We start from the raw sequence: 19196 nt of genomic DNA, 5'->3' as shown, positions 1-19196 counted from the left end.
TTAATGAAGAAATGAATTAATTAGGAAAATTATATAAGACACATTTTCCTAATTCCTTAACACTCCTTTCCACATAAAAAATACAGTATTCTTTAAATATATTAAATATTGGATGTCCTCTTAAATATTCATACTTCAAATGTGTGAATCAAGAATCAAGAATTTTATTGTCGTTAAGCACATGGCAATAGACAAAGTCAAATAAAATACAGTTTCATCTAATACAATTTCTAAAAAAAAAAAAAAAAAATATATACATGTGCAAAATAAATAAACAGTTAATAAACATTATTTATATTTTACATAAGGTCTAGAAATTTATTATATATTTAAGCATCTTCCTAAAGAGTAAATATCTTGACTGTTTAATAAACATAGACATAAATATATATCTATATAAATAAATAGATAACACATAGACATTAAAATTACAAAATAAATTAAAAAACAAGATGACATTTAAAAATACAGTTAAAATCTTAAAGTACTAATATCACAGGCCAAAAAATCACTAACAGAGTAAAAGGCAATTTCTTTCAACCATTTTGACAGAATAAATTTAAATCTGCTAAGGTTTACAGACCATGCTTCTTTTGGTAACTTATTAAATAATTTTATTTTCATAAACACATGGCTTTCTTTTGATTTTTCTAGTTTTATAGAAATACAGTCAAGTAAGTAATTTTGTCTAGTATTATAGGTGTGAACTTCATTTCTAAAATTATAATTATTTAAGTTTTCCTTAACACTAACTAAGCTAAAATATATGTACATACATGGAAGAGTCATTATCTGGAATTCTTTAAAATATGGAACACATGATTCTCTACCTGAGATATTTGCCATTATCCTAATAGCTTTTTTTGCCATTTGAATACTTTTAGTGATTGTGAGCTGTTGCCCCAAAGTGTTATTCCATATAATAAATGGGAATTAAAGAAGGCATAGTAAGCAGCAACTAACATTGGGAAACTAACACAATTTTTTAGTTTTCTTAATAAATAAGTAACTCTAGATAGTTTTATACACAATTGATTTATTTGACATTCCCAGCTAAGCCTACTATCTAGATATAATCCTAATAGTTTAACGGGTTTAGTACCTTCATTTATAAGTTTATTCAATGAGAAAACAATATTTTCAGTTTTACTACTGTTTACAAGTAGCCCGTTGACTTTGAACCATTCCTGAGCTGCTATCATTGAATTATTTTCTTCTAACAATAACCCATTCAAATCTTTACTTTGATTCAGAAGAGTGGTGTCATCGGCATATAGTACTGCTTTACATGGCACATTGAATGAAAAATCATTCACAGCAACTATAAATAGAAAAGGACCCAGAACAGATCCTTGCGGTACCCCAACTTGAATTGTTTTAAAATCAGATAGTTCCAAGCCTGTTACAACCATTTGTTTTCTATTACTTAAGTAAGAGGAAATTAACTGTAGTTCAGAATCTCTAACTCCATAGCTATTGAATTTACTTACAATCAGTTCATGAGAGATGGAGTCAAATGCTTTTGTGAGATCTATTAAAGTTGCAGACGACAAAAATTTATTTTCAAAATTCTCTAAAACGTTTTCTACTATTGCTTCTATGGCTTTGGTTGTGTTTAAGTTTGGAAGAAACCCAAATTGATCTTTACATAATAAATTATTATTGTAAAAATATAAACTTAGTTGGTCCTTTACACAACTTTCAAAAACCTTACTAAATATAGGTACCAAAGAGATTGGCCGATAACTGGAAGGGTGTGATTTCTCACCCTTTTTATAAATTGGAATGACTTTGGTCACTTTTAATGCTTCAGGAAAGACACCATATTCCAACATCATATTGAACAAAAAAGTTAATGGGTCTACAAGTACATCGATTATTTCTTTTAAAAGTTTGTTAGAGAACCCATAATAATCTTCACTTTGGGACGAACTTAACTTTGAGACACACTTTAACACCTTAGTGTTATCAATGCTTTACCACTTAAAACAACTGACCCCACCGTTACAACTTAAAATATAATCATCAACAAACTCAATTGCTAAAACATTATTTGTTGGTGTAAGTGAAACAGAGCTTATAAAATAGTCATTAAAATCATTAGTATTAACAGGTACTTCTTGACTAACTTTAGAACGGTTGGTCTCAAGCTTTATAATATTCCAAGCAGCTTTACATTTATTCTTAGAATTCTTTATATATTCGTCATTCGCAGATATTTTGCCTTCTAAAATTTTAGCCTTATATAATTTTTTTGCTTCATTATAAACGTTTTTATGCAGTTGTTCACTTTCTCCCCCTACCGATAACTTATATCTATCATATAAGGTAACAATAAAATCTCTAATTTTTTTTAACTCTGGTGTGAACCATGTGATTTTTGGCCTTTTAAATTTACTTTTTTTATTTTTTTAGTTTTACAGCATTCTTCAAGAGAAGTTGTCAAAATAAATAAGAAGTAGTCAAAAGCTTGGTTAACATTGGTGCACTTCGTAAGTTGTGACCAGTTAAATTGTGACAGTTGTTCCTTAAACTTTAAGACTGAATTAGCAGAAAGCATTCTTTTTAACAAAAATGAAACTTTTTCACTATTGTTGTCAACTATGATCAAGTCAAAAAACACTGCAGATACACCAGCATGGTCAGACAAATTAGGATCTAACACTTGACACTGTACTATGTTTGACTCATTAAGGTTTGTTATTATATTATCCAAGCAGGCTTCTTGTCTAGTGTTTTGCTCATTTAAACAGTATAAATTCAAAGAGCGAAGTATGTTCAGAAAACAATTACATTCATTAGATTTATTGTTAATATTTATATTAAAGTCACCAGTTAAAATAAGTTTTAAATTTGCAAATTTTTCATTTAAAAATTCTACGATAAACTCTAAACTATGGAAAAATTGGTTGGTATCAGAATTTGGAGTACGGTAAACAGTTACAACAATGACATTAATCTTTGACAAGATTATAGCAGCTGCCTCAAAGGAGTAATCAACACAAAACTTGTCAATATCTAACAATTTAAAGTCAATACAATTCTTTACAAAAATTGAGCTTCCACCTCTTTTTAATGGTGGGTTTCTACAAAAAATGCTGGCTAAGGTATAACCAGTTGGTATATACAGTGTTGATTCTTCTTTATCCAGCCAATGTTCATTAATTGTCAAAATATCAAAACAATATTTGTCTAACCATAATTCTAGAGCCTCTAATTTATTTCTAATAGATTGCACATTCAAATGGTATACACTTAAGTCCCTGGAGCAATACTGGGGTAGGCCTACCGGTTGTGGGTTGGTGTCTGGAGCGGAGAGTTTCCCGATGACGTTGTACTGTCCTTGGTAGTTGGAGTGCTGATCTCCGTCGTCATCATGGCGTCAGCTACTGATTCCTCTGAGCCGGTCCTAAGAGTTGGTGAAACATTATAAGTCTCTTGCTCCTGTTTGCTGTCCAGGACTCTGGCTATCTGATGTGCTAGCCACATCTTCCCTCTTCTGTTGAGATGCATACCATGACGGGTGTGCAAGTGTCTTTCAGCTCTACTAACCTCCACCAAACTCACGTCTCTGAATTTATTACACATTTCTTTAAGGGCACAGTTAGTCTTTTTCACCTCTTGATTAACACAGGACCATTCCACCAAGTCATACCTCCTTGGTATATCTACTACAACGATTTTGGAAACAGTACTTGTTATTTTATTTAGCACCAACTCAATGTTTTTTATTGCATCTTGAGCATTATTTATTGCCACGTCATTGGTCCCACAAAGAATCACTAGTCCATCCTCTTCTCCCAATTTTTCCTCCTCGATGTTGTGGTTGTCCAAAACTTGACCTGTACGACCACCTGGTCGAACAAAACCCACAGCTTCATATGTGTGTTGAGTTTGGTTTAGATTCCAAGCTAGGTCTCTTCCATGACTATCGGCACAAATGAGGAGCTTCTTCTTCTCTCTTGAAGATGTTTGTACTGGCTGTTCCTTTGGCCCATTTTCTTCTTCTTCTTCCTCCACCGACAGCACCTCATATTGATTTTTGGAAATAAAATTTAAATCTTTATTCTGAAAAATGATATTTGTTGCATGTTTTTGTTTTCTATTTTTTACAACTGTATATGGAAGTTCTTTATTTTTTTCTGAGTCCAAACGATTATTTTTATTCATAATACTGCTGACAGGGGTCGATAGTTTTGCAGGAAGACTCCTTCTTGGACCAGTTGCCTTGTATTTATTCAGGCACTTGCATTCAGACTTATTTTCAGAAATTTCCTTAACTTTCCTTTCCAGTAACTCAATACTTTCCTCTTTTTTAAGGACTAGAGTTTCAAGATTTAAGGTATAAGTACTTAAATTTTTTATCTCATCATTAGCTTTAGCAAGGTCCTCTGACAGATTTTTAATAATAAGTTCCTGGGATTCAAGTTCTTCTTTTAGTTCCACATACAAAACCCTATCCTCCACTTCAATTTCTTCATCAATGTCTGCCAACTCACAGTTTGAGCATAACCATTTTTTAATAATTGATTTTTTAATTCTTTCATAGTCCTCTTTACTTAAATCAGTGCATTTTAAATGCAACCATTGATTGCAGCTGCCTTTGCATAGCACTGCCTTGCTACACTTACTTACATTAGCAAGACATTTACCACAAGGATACTTGTTTGTTTTATTTTTCATGTTGTATAAAATAAATATATATTTTTTAATTATTATTATTTTGTATTATTAATGTTGGAAAATGTAAAATAATTTGTTTGCAGTTCAATCCTGAAATATATATAATAAAATCAACCAGCAAAAATATGAATGCAAATTGTTGGATTTGAACCGTGGATCCTCGACTTTCTAGGTCAGCACTTGGACCACTGAGCTACAACTGAATGATACTGGAGAATGACAAGTTCAGACACTAATACCAAACTACACACCAGCAAGCAGTTCAAAACAAGTTATCCTCCTACAATCTTGAACAGGAAAACTGACAGTCAAATTACTGACAGTAGGACTTTTAAAAGTTTCAAATATTTGATTGTTTTTAGATGTAGCCTTTTAAAGCAATGTTTATAGTTTTGCTCAAATAGAATTTATTTTCACAGTAAAAAAGTTAAAACTTCACTTTAATCACTTCCACTATCAAGTTTAAGGTTAACATGAAGGCTCATCTTAGTATTAAGATTTTTGTTAATAAACACTAAATTCAAATGAAACCTATTATTTAATTAAAAAATAGTCACTTTTAACTATCACATAGATCACAGTTGCTATGTTAAAAAACTTGCAATTAATTTATACTACAACTTTAAGTACCAAGCACATGCACAGTTGAACAGTTGGGTTGAATACTGGGCTGAATACTGAAATTAATCGAAGGTGGTGAATCAATTGAGGAGGTTATTCCCTATTGCAACAAGAAATACATAGGCAAGACAAAAAGACCATTAAATGTAAGGATAAGAAAACACAAGAAAGGGTCTCACAGAAAGGTCAAAAATTGCACACCATTGTTGGCGTGAAGACCATCATATGAATTGGAATGAAGCCAACATAATACATCGGGAACCTCATTTCTTTAAAAGGAAATTAATCGAGGCTATATACATTAAATTGGCAGACCAACCATTCAGTCAACCATTGGTCGAGATTAGGCCGCTTTGGTTGCCAATTCTGAAAAATAAACTAAAAAGAAAACCAAAAGTATCAAACAGATTAGATATTTGTAATAAATCAATGCGGAGTCACAGTATGGTTTTAAGAAAATCATCTAGCATGAACCAATAATAAAAAAAGGCCCAATCCTGTTCCCTTCCTTTTTTGCCGTCATCTTGACGTGACGATTGCCATTTGCTATTGGCCTCTGGTCTGTCGTAGGTGGTTGGTAGATGAATGCAGACCTACTGTGACCTGTATTCTGTAGTTCAGTTTTAATAATTAGTGTTGTGTTTAGTTTTTTATTAAATGCATGTTTTAGAGTTAGTGAAGTTGACACACAACATGGTGGTTGTGATTCCTGACTTACGTGTGTCAAAACGCTCTGGTATGATTTGTTTATTTCAACCTAGTTTGTAATTATGTTATAGGTTAGTTATTTATCTGAAGAAGAGATCAGATTGCAGATCTCGAAACGTAGTTTTACTGATTTTATGTTTCACTGAACGATGGCAAATGTCCAGAAAAATCCTGTTTTCTTCACAATAGTTCCATTGTTAAAAACAAACTTCACATGTTTCATTGCACATGAACTATATGTTTAAATTAAAGTGTCAGTTTCCTGATTAAATATTCAACAATGTGCAGGTACTTCTGAAAGGAATTCATTTAATCAGCATCATGGGAAATCAGGGAACCTTTACTAAGAAAATCAGCCAAATAATGACAGATGCGGAGATACTGTACCATCTGCTGTACGTCATGTTCTGTGTGCTGGGACTATGCATGCATCCCTTCTTCTATTGTGTGTTGGTAAGTTTTCTTTAAACAATTATTGATCTTTCAGTTTTCAAATAGTCAAAGGCATAATACTAGATTTTGGTATTAATAGAATAAAAATTAAAATGTAGCTTTCATTTGACAGGGGAATTAATATTTTTATAAATACACATTGAAATACTTAGCTCGTACACATTAATTACTTCATCAAACAAAGATGAATAAGATAAAAGCATCTTCTTTGAATCTTTTACTTCTGGAAGATATTCCAGTGTTGGTGTCATAAGTACTTCATGTATTAAATCTATAGAGTGGATTAGCACTTTTCTCCCCTTTAGTTGGAAAAAGTAACTTTCTGGTTAAGAATATTGTATAATGTATACAATGTGGTATCAGAAAGTTCCTGGACTGTGCTCACTTTTTTTGGTGCGACTGTACAAGCCAGCGTGCCAGTGGCCTCGGCCACAATAGGCACTGGGTCATTGTGCTGAGTTTAGTTGTGAGTGGTTAGGTTATTTGTACAAGTTGTGTTTTGTTGTTGTGTGTTATCATTACATAGCAAGTTTTGTGATGGCTTATAAATTCAAGCAACACAATGTTTTGTTTCTGAATCATAACCGTAAATCTAACTTTCTTCACCAGTTATGATCCTGGATTTGAATGTGGGATCACTTTCAGATGTCTCTTTGAGTTCACTGTACACATGAACACATTGTATCTGATTGACAGTCAAAAGCCGAGGCACAAATTTTGCTGCAACTTGATGAAGGCCTAGATTTTCGATTAAAACTTCTTGAGTGCTTCCATAGCTAATACCGACACTAATACATAAGTCATTTATTGTCTGATGATGGTCTTTATGAATGAGGTGCCGAATGTTTTCTACAATGTCATCTGTTTTGCTTGTGGAAGGCCGTCCTGAACGATGATCATCTTCAATTGAAGTTCTGCCAGCCTTGAAATGAGCGTACCACTCAGAAAACCTGTGTTCTGTTTAGTGAATGTTCTTCAAAAGCTTCTTGGAGCATTGCAAAAGTTTACATTAGTGATTTCTTATAGATAGAGCAAAACTTGATTGATCCGCTACAAAAATCGCTACGTAAAACACACAACAACAAAGCACAACTTGTAAACATAACCTAAACACTCACAATAACGAAACACCACAATGACTCAGTGCCTATTGCACCAGAGGCCACTGGCGCGCTGGCTTGTAAAGTTGCATAAAAAAAAAAAATGGTGAGAATAATCCGGGAACTTTCTGATACCACCTTGTATTAATTTTTTTAAATATTGATTTGACAAATGGAAATGATAACTATCATTTTCATTGAGCAACCTTGTTAATATATTAACCAATTATTGTCCTGGTTTTGATGTTGAAATACTTTTCCCAAGTAATACTTTTGAACCCAAGCTGAGAACTACCAATCTAGAGGTGTGCCTTTGGAGCTGGAGCTGTTTCAAATCAGCGCTCCGCTGCTGGAGCGGAGCGGAGCAGCGCTCCGTGACTCTCGAAACAGCTCCAGCTCTAACCTTATATATTCATATAATTACTCTCTCGGAGCGTCTGTGGAGCTATCAGCTGTGGCCTACAACTTGTTGACAAACCAAAACAAACCAGTTTCAGTTTCAGTAGGAGTTCTAACGTAGACATACAGTGAAAAGTGATATTTTTGTGCGGTTTACTACGAGTATGACTAGTATTGATTGGTTTTTGGTGCAGTAATTAACATGGCATCAAAAGTACAGAAATCTAAGACAAGTTTCAATTTGGTCTCATTTTACAGTTATTGATGCTAACCTTAAAAACTGTAGATGTGAACATTGTGGCTTGGTTATGTGCTACCGTACATCAACGTACAATTTGAAGAGGCATATTGAGAGAAAACATGTCGGAATTACTTTGAGTGGTTATAAGTTCAAAATCAACAAGTGTAAGTGATCGTGATGTGAATGTTACAACCAACACTGACCTACCGATTCAGCCGCTTCATTTAGTAACTTTGCAACTGAAAATGAACCTCAACCTGGTGAGTTGCCTTCTAATCAATTAGATAAAGCCAAAGGGAAGTGCTAAACAAAACCACTCTATCGAGTTTTATACAAAAAAAAATGAATAACAACCAAAAGAAAAAAGGTAGAAGCTGCGTTTCTAAAGCTATTTTACAAAGATTTCCAACCGTTTTCTATTGTGGAGGACTCTGGTTTTCGGGAATTCGTTACAGCTTTAAACCCTTCTTTTGAAATTCCATCAAGGAAAGTGGTTTCAAAAAACCTAATACCCACCACGTACGACAAATGTAAGCTTCAAGTAGCTGAGTTAATGAAAAATGTGGAAAACATCTGTTTAAACGACAGATGCATGGACATCTACGATCAATGAATCGTATATAGCTGTTACAGGGCATTTCATTACCAATGATTTTGTGTTGAAATCAGTTCTCTTAGACTGTATTTTAATGGAGGGCTCACATACTTCTAGCCATTTAGCCGAAGAAATCAAGAAAATAACGAATTTCTATAAAATCTCAGACAAAATCTTAGTTGTTGTAACAGACAATGCCTCCAATGTCGTTGGAGCCATAAAAAATGTTTTAATGTGGAGTCATTGGCCGTGCTATGCACATACTCTTAACCTAGTGGTTCAAGATGCCATATCAAAGGTAGATACAGTAATCACCAAATGCAAAAGATTGTCTCATTTTTTAAGAGAAGCAACGCAGCCACTGAAAAAACTATTAAAATACCAAATCAACAATGGCGTTAAAGACCCTAAAACGCTTACTTCAAGATGTAAGTACGAGATGGAACAGCACATATTACATGCTTTGTAGATTTGTTCAGTTAAAAGAGGCTGTAATAAGCACTTTGGCATTGCTGGACAAAGACTTGCCATCTTTAATTTCTAATGAATGGAAACTTTGCAGTGACCTTTGCAAAGTCCTAAAACCATTTGAAGAGGTCACAGCAAAGATGAGTGGGGAATCCTACTTCACTGGAAGTCAAATAATTGTTTTGACGCTTGGCTGCAAAATGTTTTGCAGCAAACTATGTACACTAAATTTGCACCCTGATGCAATACAGGTAGTACAGAACCTGCTCATGGGGTTATCAGCCAGATACCATGACATTGAGTACAACAAGTTAGTAGTACTTAATACCTTTTTGGACCCAAGGTTCAAATTGTATGCATTTTTCTGACGACAAATGTCAACAGTTTGCTAAGAATCATGTGATTACGGTCGTTGCAGCTATGATTTCCGCCACTTCTGCCACCCAGCAATGGAACAATCCCCTCCTGGTACACCCAATCTTTGACTTTGACCAACCAATCTGGTCCATCACAATTTGAAGAAGAAGAATGTTCAGTATTTTCTATGTTTGATTCTGTAATAAAATCTGTACAAAGGCAGACTCCCGGAACTCCCAACGATTGTGCTACCGCCGAAATCGACAGGTACAATCGCTGAATCCACCACTTCCCAGAGAAGGCGATCCTCTGTCCTGGTGGAGGATTCACGAGGCAGTCTACCCAAATCTCAGCAGACTCGTTAAAATAAACATGGGGTTTGTGGGTACGTCAGTACCGTTGTGAAAGAATTTTTTCCCGAACGGGAATAATAATAAGTGACCGAAGATCACGTATCAAATCCATGAAAGTGACTCAACTTGTGTATCTAAATGCAAATCATGAATACTTGTGTAAAATAATTTGTATATTATTTTATATTTTCTGTTACCGTACTATTTTTTATGTTTTATTACTACAGTGTGAAAATAAATATAAATAAAATGTACGTGTAGTCTTCTTACCCAAAAATTAGATTTTCATAATACGTATTATAAAAAAGTAAGTAGTAATTAAAACTGTCAGCACCTTAGCATATTTGTTTACAGTAGTATTTGCTGTTTATAACATACCAAGCAATAAGCTCCAATCTACAAGGGAGCAGACAGATGCCGCACATCGCGCCGGAGCGGTTGCCGGAGCTGGAGCCTGTTTAAAAGAGCTAGCTCCGCAAACGGAGCCGGAGCTAGTTTGGCTTTCTCCGCTCTCGGAGCTACTTGGCACACCTCTATACCAATCTCTGTTATTCAAGACATGATTATACTCCCTAGCTATAAATTTAGGATTAAATTGAATAATTGTCTTTTAAATTGCACATTGAAGCAGGAAAGTATGTTGTATGAGATATTTTCTTGTTTAGTCCCACAGTAATAGAGAACTGGTATTTTCTCCTGCATAGTGCAAGTTTTATATCCCTATGATAATTTTGTTTTAGCTTATGTATTATTATTTATTATTACTTTTTATTTTCAGCTGAGAGACAATTTTTACAGCAAAATCAAACAGACAGGAGCCAGTTAAATTGATATAAAACAGAAGTTTCCCAAAATTGAAACCCAGTGTGCTTTTGTTTTAGTTGTTGGATGTTGTGTACCGAGAGGAAACCCTGTTGAACGTGATTCGGTCTGTGACTCGCAACGGTCGCTCCATCATCTTGACTGCAGTTCTAGCCCTCATCCTTGTCTACATGTTCTCAATCATAGGGTATATGTTTTTCAAGGATGACTTCCTGGTGGATGTCGACGAAGAAGTCGTGCGTAAGTGGTTCATCAAATCATTTCATTCAATACATGGAGCTTTAAGTAGAACACTTGAAATACAAGTATTTCAAATTGGGTGCTTTATATTTAATTTTTTTTTTAATATTAAGAGAATAAAGCCGGCAAAATTCAGTCCCAGAAATTTCATTGCTGAATCAGAGATCAGCTTTTGTTCGGACCAAATCATATTATATCGTCAGTAGTTACACATGTGACAACACACTACTCTGTGACGATAATACCTGTGTTCCCGCAGGTGTGGTCCCACCGACTGTTCAAGAACAGAATGACACCGCAGTCAATGGGACTTGCGCCACAGACAAGACCTGTGAATACGACGTACAGGCTTCAGCGGTTAAATATTCACAAGAACGTAAGGAAACAATAGTTACATTTAATTAGTTAGTTACTTGGAGCCATCCTTGCCCCCTTGGCTTGACAAAACTGGCTTGCTCTTAGGAAATTATCACTTTACACATTGTTAATCCCTTGTGGAGAGATATACACAAGCTGTATCATAATTTCTTAGTTACTACAAATTGTTGCATCTCTTGAAAATGGTGCTCAATTGCATTTGGATGCTCTTAGCAAGGAATAAAATTTTGTTTCGATAATAATTCTTAAAGAATCCTGTAGGTTGAGCGTTGTGTAAATTATATTGTTTTGATATCATTGTAAATGTCTGTTGGTAGTGTTAGACACTGAGTGCTGTTTGCTTACATTTGTCACAGCTAACAACTGTTACCAACTGCTCCCAATACATGCAAAATAGTGTAGGGTATGAGTGGTAGTCAATGTATTTATACATTTTTCATAGGATTTTGTGTTTTCTAATGATTTTTGTCCAGTAAACCAGCCGCCCGTGATGGTGAGTGTGGATGGAGATCTGAAGGAGAGGGCCTGTGATTCTCTAGTCATGTGTATTGTCACTACCCTCAACCAGGGACTGCGCAATGGAGGGGGTATCGGAGATATACTCAGGGCCCCCAGCAGTCAGGTAACATCTTCAGCCCTACTAACTATTTATACTGTCCGCAGACATCTCTACATCTAAGCATTTATGTTGTATTTTGAGTTTGGCAGGCATTTTTCCTTAAGGCCTCTTCATAACAAACGTATCTGAGGTATTAATACTTCTTCGGCATACGAATACCTTGGCAACGTCTTTCATGCCCAGAATGTGACATAGACAATGAACGTACATCAGTTTACAGAAGCTTGGATAGTTCACTTTCGTGTGTGAGAAGAGCTCAGTGCACAAGCTCGACTCAAGATACACGAGCGGCAAGACTACGCTATAGTTCTAGCTACTACATATTAATTCATCACTGATGTCTGTTCTGTAACACTCTTGTGTGAACTGCACCATTTAATACCATTTTGGTTTATGCATACCTTATTAGTCAATGATGACATTTTTTTCGTATTGACCATTTGCTTAATAGCAGAAACACAAGTAGTGTGGTTACAGTTAAGCAAGCAGTGGTCCTACTTTGGAACAGATTTTTGAGTACGTTGAGTGCCTTCAATCGGGATTCAGACCAAGGTCCAGGACACTTCTCTGGTCTCGTGGATAGTATTTCATTTCAAAGTTGTTATGAAATGAAAAATGCCTTTATTAAAGAGGCGGAGTTAGGGCTATTAAGCCCTCTCTACCACTCAACCTCATATTGTATACAATAAATTTACAATAGTTTAATACAATTAATTGTGGTAAATTATTAACTTATTCTTTAAATAGAAAAAAAATGCTTAACCTATACAAAATTAAACTGTATTAAAGTAAAAATCTATATATTTAAATGAATACTTAAAATATAAAACATAAACTTTAAAAAATTTTATGATAAATACAAGATAATTCAAAATGAAGAGCAAGAAGCAAGAAACATTCAATCACTCTAGGACATTGATTGATCACATGACCATAACAAGCAGCACCACCTGTCACCCCCACAGGCCCCCCAGCAGCAAGCCCCTAACCCTCGCCCCGAAAAGAGCACGGTCTTCAATACATCTGATATCGGGGAGAGCGTTCCAAAGGCGACAAGCTTGAACAGTAAAGGACTTATTAAAAATTGTTGAACAATGAATTCAATTTTTTATTCAGTTTAGTGTTATATATTAACCAGATTGTTATAAATTAACATATATGTTAGTGTAATTAAATTATGAAACAAGTCTTAGATATAAATTACACTTTTCCATCATTTTTTAAAATTATAAATGATCAGTTAAATTTTTCATTAAAGTTGATTTTAAAGGAGTTAATTTTATCACGTAGAAATTCATGTTTCAACCTCAAAACGATCAAGAGGACACCTCCTATTTGTTGTATTGAGGCTTATCATTGAAAAAGTGTAACATAAAGCATGTTCTGTCTAGCCATAACACATTGAGTACCAAGTGCTCAGACTAAAGTTAACTGTGTTTGCAGGAGCCCTTGTTTGTGGCCAGGGTGGTGTACGACCTACTCTTCTTCTTTATTGTCATCATTATAGTTCTCAACCTTATTTTTGGTGTTATCATCGACACTTTCGCCGATTTGAGAAGTGAAAAGCAGCATAAAGAGCTCATTCTTAAAAACACATGTTTTGTTTGTGGTAAGTACTTTAATATAAAAATATACTGTAATATTGTTTCAGTCTGATGAAATAAGTATTAAGTTTAGTTAAAAAAAAAACATTTCTGGTCTATTTTACTGAAAAGGGTATAGTTAAAGGTGCTCTTATGCACTACATGGTCTTTTTTTTAATGTTACATAGTAACAACAAATAAAAGATTATTAATATTTATTCTTTTTTTTTTAAAGTACGCTTAATAATACCGTAATTTTATTTGTTACCACCATGAAACAAATTTCTGATTATAACAAAGGTTTCTTCGACCTTCGAATTTTTGTCATCACCCAATAAATAAATAATTTCAAACAGTCTTTTGAGAAATATCATAAAAAGTAGCATAAAAAATGACTCTGGTAAGAAGAATTGTTTATTTTTGCCCAGGACTAAACAGATCTGCATTTGACAACAAGACTGTCAGCTTCGAGGAACATATCAAGTGTGAGCACAATATGTGGCACTACCTATACTTCATTGTTCTGGTCAAGGTGAAGGACCCCACGGAGTTCACGGGGCCGGAGAGTTACGTCTACGCCATGGTCAAGGTAATGTCATAATGCACTCCCAGTATCACCGGTTACATAAAATAAATAAACCATTCAGACCCCTTGTGTTGCCTCGCTCACAGAGAAACCTGCGCAGAAGTGCTAATTCTGCTGATATATTATTTTTAATGATCTTTAAAACTTACAATATTATAATTACAAGGTTATTTTAAAACCCTTATCCATGAAAAATAGCTTAACATCGTATGGAAGTAACTGAAACCTAAAACTATAAAGTTTTTATGCGTTAGGTTACACTAGGTCCCCAAAATTGTGCAGTTGTTCCTTTTGTTCACTGCTAACCGATTAAGAATAAAACCATAATCGTATAACTCAACAGTGGGAGTAGGGAGTCTGGGTATCAGGAAAAGTGGTGGGAAGTTAATCGGTTGGATATAAAATATCTTGTTATTTATAAAAGATAAGTTTTCAAACGAGCAATGTGTTTGTTTTATTTTTAGTAATCTATTTAAAACATTTGTAAGGGAATAACCTTACTTATGATAAATCAAAGTCATATCAATAAACCAAGTCCATTGATTGTATGTATTAACATTTAACATATTTAGTAATGTATCTGATAACTTACAATTACATTTTTATCAATTTTAATAGATCTATTTACATTTAATAGATTCCTGAAACAATACATTTATTGTTATATATCTATCCATTCACTGTACAATATGCTGTTTCTTCCTCTATTCGAACACTTTTTTACAAGCGGATCCTTTCGTTCACTCTGTCATTATTTTCAGTCGTTTATTTTGTTCGGTCAACACGATGACGGTATAACACGCTCTAGCGGGAAGGCTCAGTAACTCTGTACTGACAGGTTCAACTGAACGAATGGCAGCAGTGAACGAGACTGACTGAGCTGAATCAATCAGATGATCTGATAGAGCGAATGCTGAGCAGTGGTGGGGATACTGGGAGAGGGTAGCATCACAACGTCAGAGGGGTATTTACCCACGGTCTTTTTCTAAAAGGTCTACCTACATTTTTCTATAATTCAATTTGGAATGTGGTAATATCCGAAAATCTCAAGTACTACAGAAACAGTGATCTGCGATTTCCACAAGTGCTTGGTTAGGGGAAGGGGAAACGATCTCTTTGATTTATGACACAAAACTAGAATAAAATTGTTTTTAACAATCTAAAAGATGCAAAGTAAAATTAAAATAGTTATACAGGTACAATAATTGATAACAAGATAAAGTAACAATTAAACATGTGCAGTTTTTATATATTCAGAGTGTACTAAAAGTTAAACAGATATAATTTTTTGTTCTTATTTTAAATATTGTAAAATAAAAAATTTACTTGAAATAAATTTTGGTAGATTATGGCTACAAACAATTCCAGTGTGTGAACATGTCCACAAAAGAAAGTTTATTGATTTTAAATAATAAAGCGTAATCAAGGTCGTGGACACAATAGTATTTATTAACCAAGATTTTAATATAAATTAAATAAATAAAAGTTATAATTGTTTAAATATCCAAGTAAATCTGCTTTCAAAAATGACTTCTAGATATTTATTCCTTTACACTCTCAACAGCGACACATTGATGTCTGTAGGTAAGCATCCTTCAGGTCTTCTGAGTCACCTGCAGGATAGTAACCTGGACTGGTTGCCCAGACTGCGAGCCATGTCACTAGCAGCAGATGAGGGAGAGTGGGAACAGATAGAACTCCGTAGCTTGCAATCTCAGCTGTATACTTTTTGCAGGATAGTAACCTGGACTGGTTCCCCAGACTGCGAGCCATGTCACTAGCAGCAGATGAGGGAGAGGGGGAACAGATAGAACTCCGTAGCTTGCAATCTCAGCTGTATACTTTTTGCAGGATAGTAACCTGGACTGGTTCCCCAGACTGCGAGCCATGTCACTAGCAGCAGATGAGGGAGAGGGGGAACAGATAGAACTCCGTAGCTTGCAATCTCAGCTGTATACTTTTTGCAGGATCGTAACCTGGACTGGTTCCCCAGACTGCGAGCCATGTCACTAGCAGCAGATGAGGGAGAGGGGGAACAGATAGAACTCCGTAGCTTGCAATCTCAGCTGTATACTTTTTGCAGGATCGTAACTTGGACTGGTTCCCCAGACTGCGAGCCATGTCACTAGCAGCAGATGAGGGAGAGGGGGAACAGATAGAACTCCGTAGCTTGCAAGCTCAGTTGGAGAGTACTCAACTTCTGGTCACCACTTTGTCTCAACAACTCTCTGAACTGAAAGATCAGGTATATTACAAATTATAGGTTTCTGACTTCGTTGAGTGATTGATTATGGTGAACAGCCAGATTTGAATAAGAGTTTTTACAGGGCCACATTAAAAATGCAGGCATACCTCTTCTGCTAGACATAAATACATTAGGTTGAACACAAATTAGATATTTTGTTTTCACTGGATATGAAATATACAATATTTATGTAAAAAAAGAAGAACAACTTTCAGTTGGTTAAGGTAATCCTCCTGTTGTCACTCTCTAAATGCTCTTGTTTTGTTCTAATTATGAAACAGGGAAAATTAGCCACTAAACTCTAATTAAGCGCAACTGAAACTATTTGAAATTGACTATGATTCTCCGCTATCTAGCAGAGAAGAAATTGTATATTTGTTGAGGGGAATAATTATAAGTCATGAAACAATACAGGAAATATATAGTGACATATAAAAATCCTGCGGAACTACTGGCCTTAACGTTGTGACACAAATCACACCCTTACAGACTGATTTTCGATTATAACAATAGTTCATGTATAAAAGTGCAAAGTATCTACCAGCAGTTTAAATAGGGCAGTAAAAAAGGAATATGAATTTGTATGCTTGTGAATTTTTTTAAGAAAAAAATTTTGACATTGAAGAAGATAAATTAAAACGTATTCCTTTTGTTCTGCCTTTACTGAAGATTTTATTTTTTTGTAAGGATCTGAAAAAGATAGTAACTTTATGCACAAGATAGTAACTTCATGCACAAGATAGTAACTTCATGCACAAGATAGTAACTTCATGCACAAGATAGTAACTTCATGCACAAGATAGTAACTTCATGCACAAGATAGTAACTTCATGCACAAGATAGTAACTTCATGCACAAGCTACTCTCATGTGAAAAGTATAATTCAGTATATTTTAATAGCGTGAACAATTTTACTTGTAAATATTTTGTGATTACAAATAACAAGCTATTAACGGCCTTGATTCGTTCTGTTAAATAAATGTTAATTTTAACAGTCACTACCCTATCTTAAGTTAACGAAACACTTGCTTCCAAAATCTGACACCTGTACTGCAATAGCTGTTAGATGTTATTGAAAAGGAAATGATTGTGTTGTTGTAGATGACTGAGCAAAGGAAGCAGAAGCAACGAATTGGCCTCCTGAACTCCACTTCTGCTTACTTGCACAACCTCTGACTGACTGACTCCAACAACTAGAACTAAACTAGTACAGCGAACCCCATCTAATTTTAGTCTTGTTTTTATCTTGTTGTCTGTGTAATAATGTAAACTATAGATCTTTACAATATAGGCTGTATGTACATTCAGTATTTGATAAGCAAATCTACTGTAAATATCGTGTCATAGTTTTACGATAATTTTTAAAGTTTTTATTTTCTTCAGATTTATACTTTTCTAGGGAATTTAGTTGTTAGGCATCACATCGAATTGCACTGTTGACATGTACGATGGGATTTAAATGTTATGTAGATAACAAATGTATTTCCTCACATTTCTGTTAACATTAGTGAGGTTTTATTGTGTCTTGTTACAATAATGGGAATTTAATCTTGTGATATAAGAAGTATAATTAATGTTGTTGATCTTTTTTATAAAGTATATTTTTAACTTTAGATGTTAAATCAAATTACAAGAACAGAGCGTTCAACATAAAACTGCATTATCAATGATTTACTTTCATTTACCTGTAAAATCCACTTATTAGAAATAAGCCCACTGCGATTACCCCGACATCAATATTTCTAAAACAAACGTGTAGAAGCAAGAGCAGTTTACAATGGTGCGTACGTCAAAAGTGCATGGGCAAGACCATAATGCCTCTTGTGTCAGCATGCTGCGTTCATTGATTAAACAGTATTACTTTTGCAACAAAATAGAATTAATATATACAGGCCAATTTATGTATACAGAAGTATTATAACTACTTATATTACTGTTAAAAGTAATTATTTATGATGACTTTAAGCAGGTTTTCTATGTGCTCTCCATCTTCGTAAATACATGCTTGCTCCCTACTGTGCAGACTTTATACAGCTCGTACTAATGTGTTAAAGCGAATTTTATGCAAAATGGCCATCGCTTTGTTGAACATTTCTTCCACCGAAGTATACCTATCTTTTAACGCATATCGTAGCTATAGTGGGAAGGGTTGATTCAATGTAAATGTTGAGTTGAGCTCCAGTTCATCTTCCTCTGAGTGCAGCGTCTGAAACCTGATTCTGTCACAGACTTTACTCGTGGAACCTGGAATCATGATCATTTGAAGAGATCCAAAAAAAGTCAGTAACGAAGAAACTCAAAACAAACTCTTGACATCAGAGACACCTGGACTACAAAATATAGCGTAATCTAAGTGAAGAGGAATTCACGTAGTCTCATCAGGTGCTCAATGTCTCATTGGATTTTTGGATCTCTTCAGACGATCATGACACGCAGTGTCTGGTTTCCAGGTTTCAAGTCTGTGTCAACATCGGATTCCAGACGCTGCTCTAAGAGGAAGGTGTAATGGAGCTAAACTCAACATTCTCATTGAATCAACCCCTCCCACTATAGCTATGTTATGCGAATTGTAAAATTTTAAGAAGCATAAAAATAAGGTAAGGTTCCCAATTTGGAAAATTCCTGTAAAAGTAATACTTTCTGAGACCTACCTTGAATTGAACACCATATATATAATTATATATATAGTTCAAAAGACATGCACAAAACTGTTAATATTTTTGCAATTAAAATCAGTGTATTACG

General features: G+C 34.6%; 1 protein-coding gene across 11 annotated transcripts in view; it reads left to right on the top strand.

The window, feature by feature from the left end:
* The window catches only part of LOC124368672 (inositol 1,4,5-trisphosphate receptor), a 152811-nt gene extending 134697 nt beyond the window's left edge, over positions 1–18114 (top strand). For 10 of the 11 annotated variants that reach the window (XM_046825951.1, XM_046825948.1, XM_046825950.1 and 7 more), the window contains 8 exons: positions 6301–6465; positions 10860–11040; positions 11300–11416; positions 11892–12040; positions 13481–13646; positions 14049–14209; positions 16290–16451; positions 17553–18114. In XM_046825951.1, coding sequence (XP_046681907.1) covers positions 6301–6465; positions 10860–11040; positions 11300–11416; positions 11892–12040; positions 13481–13646; positions 14049–14209; positions 16290–16451; positions 17553–17627 — 1176 coding nt within the window. In that variant the 3' untranslated portion in view covers positions 17628–18114. Of the gene's footprint in view, positions 1–6300; positions 6466–10859; positions 11041–11299; positions 11417–11891; positions 12041–13480; positions 13647–14048; positions 14210–15941; positions 16145–16289; positions 16452–17552 lie in introns of those variants that run through there. The other variant, XM_046825952.1, reaches the window with a different exon arrangement.
* The last annotated feature ends 1082 nt before the right edge of the window (positions 18115–19196 follow it).

This window comes from Homalodisca vitripennis, chromosome X (genome assembly GCF_021130785.1).
Source record: "Homalodisca vitripennis isolate AUS2020 chromosome X, UT_GWSS_2.1, whole genome shotgun sequence".
Taxonomy (NCBI): domain Eukaryota; kingdom Metazoa; phylum Arthropoda; class Insecta; order Hemiptera; family Cicadellidae; genus Homalodisca; species Homalodisca vitripennis.
Note: the sequence above shows the minus strand (reverse complement) of the source record. Positions and strands in the feature narration are given on the sequence as shown.